This window comes from Neopelma chrysocephalum, unplaced genomic scaffold, assembly GCF_003984885.1.
Source record: "Neopelma chrysocephalum unplaced genomic scaffold, ASM398488v2 Primary Assembly neopelma1_93856, whole genome shotgun sequence".
Classification (NCBI taxonomy): domain Eukaryota; kingdom Metazoa; phylum Chordata; class Aves; order Passeriformes; family Pipridae; genus Neopelma; species Neopelma chrysocephalum.
Genome location: NW_020922569.1, coordinates 818 through 5,584, shown reverse-complemented (window position 1 = coordinate 5,584; position 4,767 = coordinate 818). Strand labels below are relative to the sequence as shown.

Sequence of the window (4,767 nt, the reverse complement as noted above, 5' to 3'; positions counted from 1 at the left end):
GCACCCCCGGGGGGGTCCCCAAACGTCCCCCAGGGGTGCCCTCAAGTGATAAAATCTTTTATTTTGGGGGAGTTTTGGTGGTTTTGGGGGAGTTTCGGTGGTTTTAAGGTGTTTCCTGTGGTGAGGAGGGCACCCAGAGAGGGTGGGGGGCACTTCTGGGTGCTGGGGGGGTACAGCACCCCTGAGGGAGTCCCCAAACATCCCGCAGGAACACCCATAGGTGACAAATTCCTTATTTTGGGGGAGTTTTGGGTGGATTTTGCGCGGTTTTAAGATTGGGGGACTTTGGTGGTTTTGGGCGGATTTGGGGTGTTTTTAAGGGTGGGGGGCACCCCTGGGTGCTGGGGGGGGGTGACAGGGGACCCCCTGACCCCCCCTGTGCCCCCCCAGCTGACGGATGACGTGAAGAAGGACAAGGAGAAGGAGCCGGAGCGGGCGGAGAGGGCGGAAAACGCCGGAGCCCCCCGGAAAAAGGGACCCGAGGACGGGACCAGGGGCAGCGACGGGGACAGTTCTGAGGATGAGCAGGTGGCACTGGGGACACTGGGGGGGCACTGGGGACACTGGGGGGACAGTGGGACACTGGGGGGACAGTGGGACACTGGGGGACACTGGGGGGACATTGGGGGGACATTGGGAACAGTGGGGACCAGGGGCAGTGACGGGGACAGCTCTGAGGATGAGCAGGTGGCACTGGGGACACTGGGGGGACATTGGGGACACTGGGGGGCCATTGGGGACACTGGGGGACACTGGGGACACTGGGGGGACACTGGGGACATTGGGGACCAGGGGCAGCGACGGGGACAGCTCTGAGGACGGGCAGGTGGCACTGGGGACACTGAGGGGGCACTGGGAGGGTATTGGGGACATTGGGGGCATGTTGGGGACACTGGGGGGACTATGGGGAGAGGGGGACTCTGGGGGGACATTGGGGACATTGGGGGACAGCAGGGACACTGGAGACATTGGGGGCACTAAGGGGACATTGAGGGGACATTGGAGACACTTAGGGGATGTTGGGGCACTAAGGGGACGTTGGGGACACTAAGGTGACACTGGGGGGACACTGGGGACACTAAGGGGACATTGGGGGGACATTGGGGACAGTCCCAAGCACGAGCAGGGGGGGACATCCAGGGGACAGCGAGGAGCTGGTACCGAGGTGGGGACAACACGGGAGGGGTTGGGGACATCGTGGGTGGGTGGGGGTGACAGTGGGGACATTGGGGAGGGACAGTCCCTGAGAGGGGACGGGAGGGGACAGTCCCTGACGGTGCCACCACCGCGGTGTCCCCAGGAGAAGAAGCAGGAGGTGCCCAAACTGTCCAAGAAGAAACTGCGGCGCATGAACAGATTCACCGTGGCCGAACTCAAGCAGGTGACACTTGGGGACACTTTGGGGACACTTTGGGGACACTTGGGGACACGGCCCTGGGCCCGTCCCCTCCCTGGCGTGGGCGTGGGTGGCACCCGGTGTCCCCCCGGGAACCCAAATGGGGACACGGGAGCCACCCCAGTGACCCTTCAAGGGCACCTTGGGGACACAAGAGTCACTCTGGGGGCACTTTGGGGACCCAAGTGCCACCTTGGGGTCAGTTTGGGGACTCCAGTGCCACCCTGGAGTCCTGTTTGCCCACCCAGGGCTCACTGATGTCCCTCTTGTCACCTCACTGATCTCGTCAGCACCACCCTGGGGTCCTGTGTGCCCACCCAAGGCTCTCCTTGGTGTCCCCAGTGTCACCCAGTGCCCCCATTGACCCCCCCAGGGCTCCCCTGGGTGTCCCCAGTGCCACCCTGGCCTCATCCCCCACTGTCCCCCGATTGTCCCCGCTGTCCCCTGACTGTCCCTGCTGTCCCCTGAGCATCCCTGCCGTGTCCCTGCTGTCTCCTGAGGGTCCCCACTGTCCCCTGAGCATCCCCTGATTGTCCTTGCTGTCCCCTGAACATCCCTGCCATGTTGCTGCTGTCCCCTGACCGTCCCCTCTGTCCCCTGAGTGTCCACTGACCGTCCCCTGACTGTCCCCACTGTCCCCTGACTGTTCCCACTGTCCCCTGACTGTTCCCACTGTCCCCTGACTGTCCCCACTGTCCCCTGAGTGTCCCCTGAGTGTCCCCACTGTCCCTCCACTGTCCCGTGACTGTCCCCACTGTCCCCTGACTGTCCTCACTGTCCCCTGATCATGCCCTGACTGTCCCCGCGCTGTCCCCTGATTGTCCCCGCTGTCCCCTGAACATCCCCCCCGTGTTCTCGCTGTCCCCTGAACATCCCCTGACTGTCCCCACTGTCCCCCAAGTGTCCCCATTGTCCCCTGAGTGTCCCCACTGTCCCTTGAACATCCCCTAAATGTCCCCTGACCATTCCCCGGGTGTCCCCAGCTGGTGGCCCGTCCGGACGTGGTGGAGATGCACGACGTGACGGCTCAGGACCCCAAGCTCCTGGTTCACCTCAAGGCCACGCGCAACTCGGTGCCGGTGCCGCGGCACTGGTGCTTCAAGAGGAAGTACCTGCAGGGCAAGAGGGGCATCGAGAAGCCCCCGTTCGAGCTGCCCGAGTTCATCAAGCGCACGGGCATCCAGGAGATGAGGGAGGCCCTGCAGGAGAAGGTGGGGGGCATCAGGGGGGCACCGGGATGGGGGTTTGGGGGGGTTGGGGTTGGGTTTCGGGGGGTTTGGGGAGGTTGGGGTTGGACAGTGAGGGATTTGGGGATGTTGTGGGTGCCCAACAGGAGTTTTGGGGACATCATGGTTGGGTTTTGGGGGGTTTGAGGAGGTTGTGATTGGATTTCGGGGGGTTTGGGGAGGTTGGGGTTGGATTTTGGGGGGTTTGGGGAGGTTGGAGTTGGACACTGAGGGGTTTGGGGACGTTGTAGGTGCCCAACAGGAGTTTTGGGGACATCGTGGTTGGATTCTGGGGGTTTAGGGAGGTTGGAGTTGGGTTTGGGGGGGTTTGGGGAGGTTGGGGTTGGGTTTGGGGGGGTTTGGGGAGGTTGGGTTTGGGTTTGGGGGGGTTTAGGGAGGTTGGGGTTGAATTTCTGGGGGTTTGGGGAGGTTGGGGTTGGGTTTGGGGGGATTTGGGGAGGTTGGGGTTGGGTTTCTGGGGGTTTGGGGATGTTGGAGGTGCCCAGCAGGAGCTTTGGGAACGTCTCCCAGGGGTCAATGACCCTTGTTCTGTCCCCAAGGAGTCAGAGACCATTTATGGTGTCCCCAGAGCCCATTTCTGGTGTTCCCAGGGGTGGTGTTGACCTTCTCAGTGTCCCCAGGGCTTTGGTGACCCTTGTGCTGTCCCCAGGGGTGTCACTGAGGCCGTTTCCTTGTCCCCAGGGCTGTTTCTGACCCTGTCCTTGTCCTCATCTCAGTCCCCACTGTGTCCTGAGGAGGAGTAGAAAACGAGAAGTGTCCCCAGAGCTGTCCCTGACCCCGTCCCTGTCCCTGTGTGTCCCCAGGAGGAGCAGAAGTTGAGAGATGTCCCCAGGGCTGTCACTGTGTGTCCCCAGGGCTGTCCCTGACCTCGTGTGTCCTCAGGAGGAGCAGAAGTTGAGGGGTGTCCCCAGGCCTCAGTGACTGTCCCCAGGGCTGTCCCTGACCCCTTTGTGTCCCCTGTGTCCCCCCAGGAGGAGCAGAAGTTAAAAGGTGTCCCCAGGGCTCAGTGACTGTCCCCAGGGCTCAGTGACTCTCCCCAGGGCTCAGTGCCTGTCCCCAGGGCTGGGTGACTGTCCCCAGGGCTGTCCCTGACCCCGGGTCCCCCCCGTGTGTCCCCAGGAGGAGCAGAAGACGATGAAGTCCAAGATGCGGGAGAAGGTTCGGCCCAAGATGGGCAAGATCGACATCGATTACCAGAAGCTGCACGACGCCTTCTTCAAGTGGCAAACCAAGCCCAAGCTCACCATCCACGGGGACCTCTACTACGAGGTGACACTGGGGACACCTTGGGGACACCCGGGGACGTGGGCTGGGGTGGCCTGGGGGGACGTCCGGGGCTTTGGGGACATCCTGGGGGGACATTTGGGGCTTTGAGGACCTTCCCCGCTCGTGTCGTCTCTACATCCCCCCAGAATGTCCCCTCCATGTCCCCTCCATGTCCCTCCAGAATGTCCCTAATGTCCCCTCCCCACGTCCTCCTCCATGTCCCCCCCTTTGTGTCTTTCCATGTCCCCCCCGGGTCCCCCCAGAATGTCCCCCAGAATGTCCCCAATGTCCCTCTCCATGTCCCCTCCATATCCTCCCCTTCGTGTCCCTCCATGTCCCCCCTGTGTCCCCTTCATGTTCCCCCAGAATGTCCCCAATGTCTCTGTGTCCCCTTCCCTGTTCCCTCCATGTTTCCCCCATGTCCCCCACAATGTCCCCCAAAATGTCCCCCAAAAATGTCCCCCGTGTCCCCCCTGATGTCCCCTCCATGTCCCCCAGGATGTCCCTAATTTTCTCCCCCGTGTCCCCTCTGTGTCCCCCCAGAATGTCCCCTCAGTGCCCCCCACGTGTTCCCTCAAAATGTCCCTCCAGAATGTCCCCCGTGTCCCCTCCGTGTCCCCTCCGTGTCCCCTCCGTGTCCCCCCAGAATGTCCCCTCCCCGTGTCCCCCCCATGTCCCCCCAGAATGTCCCCCCCTTCATGTCCCCAATGTCCCCTTGGTGTCCCCGCAGGGGAAGGAGTTCGAGACGCGGCTGAAGGAGAAGAAACCGGGAGATCTCTCGGATGAGCTCAGGATCGCACTGGGAATGCCCGTGGGACCAGTAAGGGACACTGGGAATGGCACTGGGAACACTGGGAA

The 4,767-nt window shown here is 62.5% G+C and overlaps 1 protein-coding gene across 1 annotated transcript in view; it reads left to right on the top strand.

Annotated features, from left to right (window-relative positions):
* Positions 1–390: 390 nt before the first annotated feature.
* Positions 391–4,767, top strand: part of LOC113980361 (splicing factor 3B subunit 2-like) — a gene marked incomplete at both ends in the record, with an annotated part of 5,112 nt that continues 735 nt past the window's right edge. The window contains 5 exons of the mRNA XM_027707579.1: positions 391–528; positions 1,301–1,381; positions 2,380–2,607; positions 3,763–3,912; positions 4,640–4,729. Of these exons, the coding sequence (XP_027563380.1) occupies positions 391–528; positions 1,301–1,381; positions 2,380–2,607; positions 3,763–3,912; positions 4,640–4,729 (687 nt within the window). The remainder of the gene's footprint in view (positions 529–1,300; positions 1,382–2,379; positions 2,608–3,762; positions 3,913–4,639; positions 4,730–4,767) is intronic.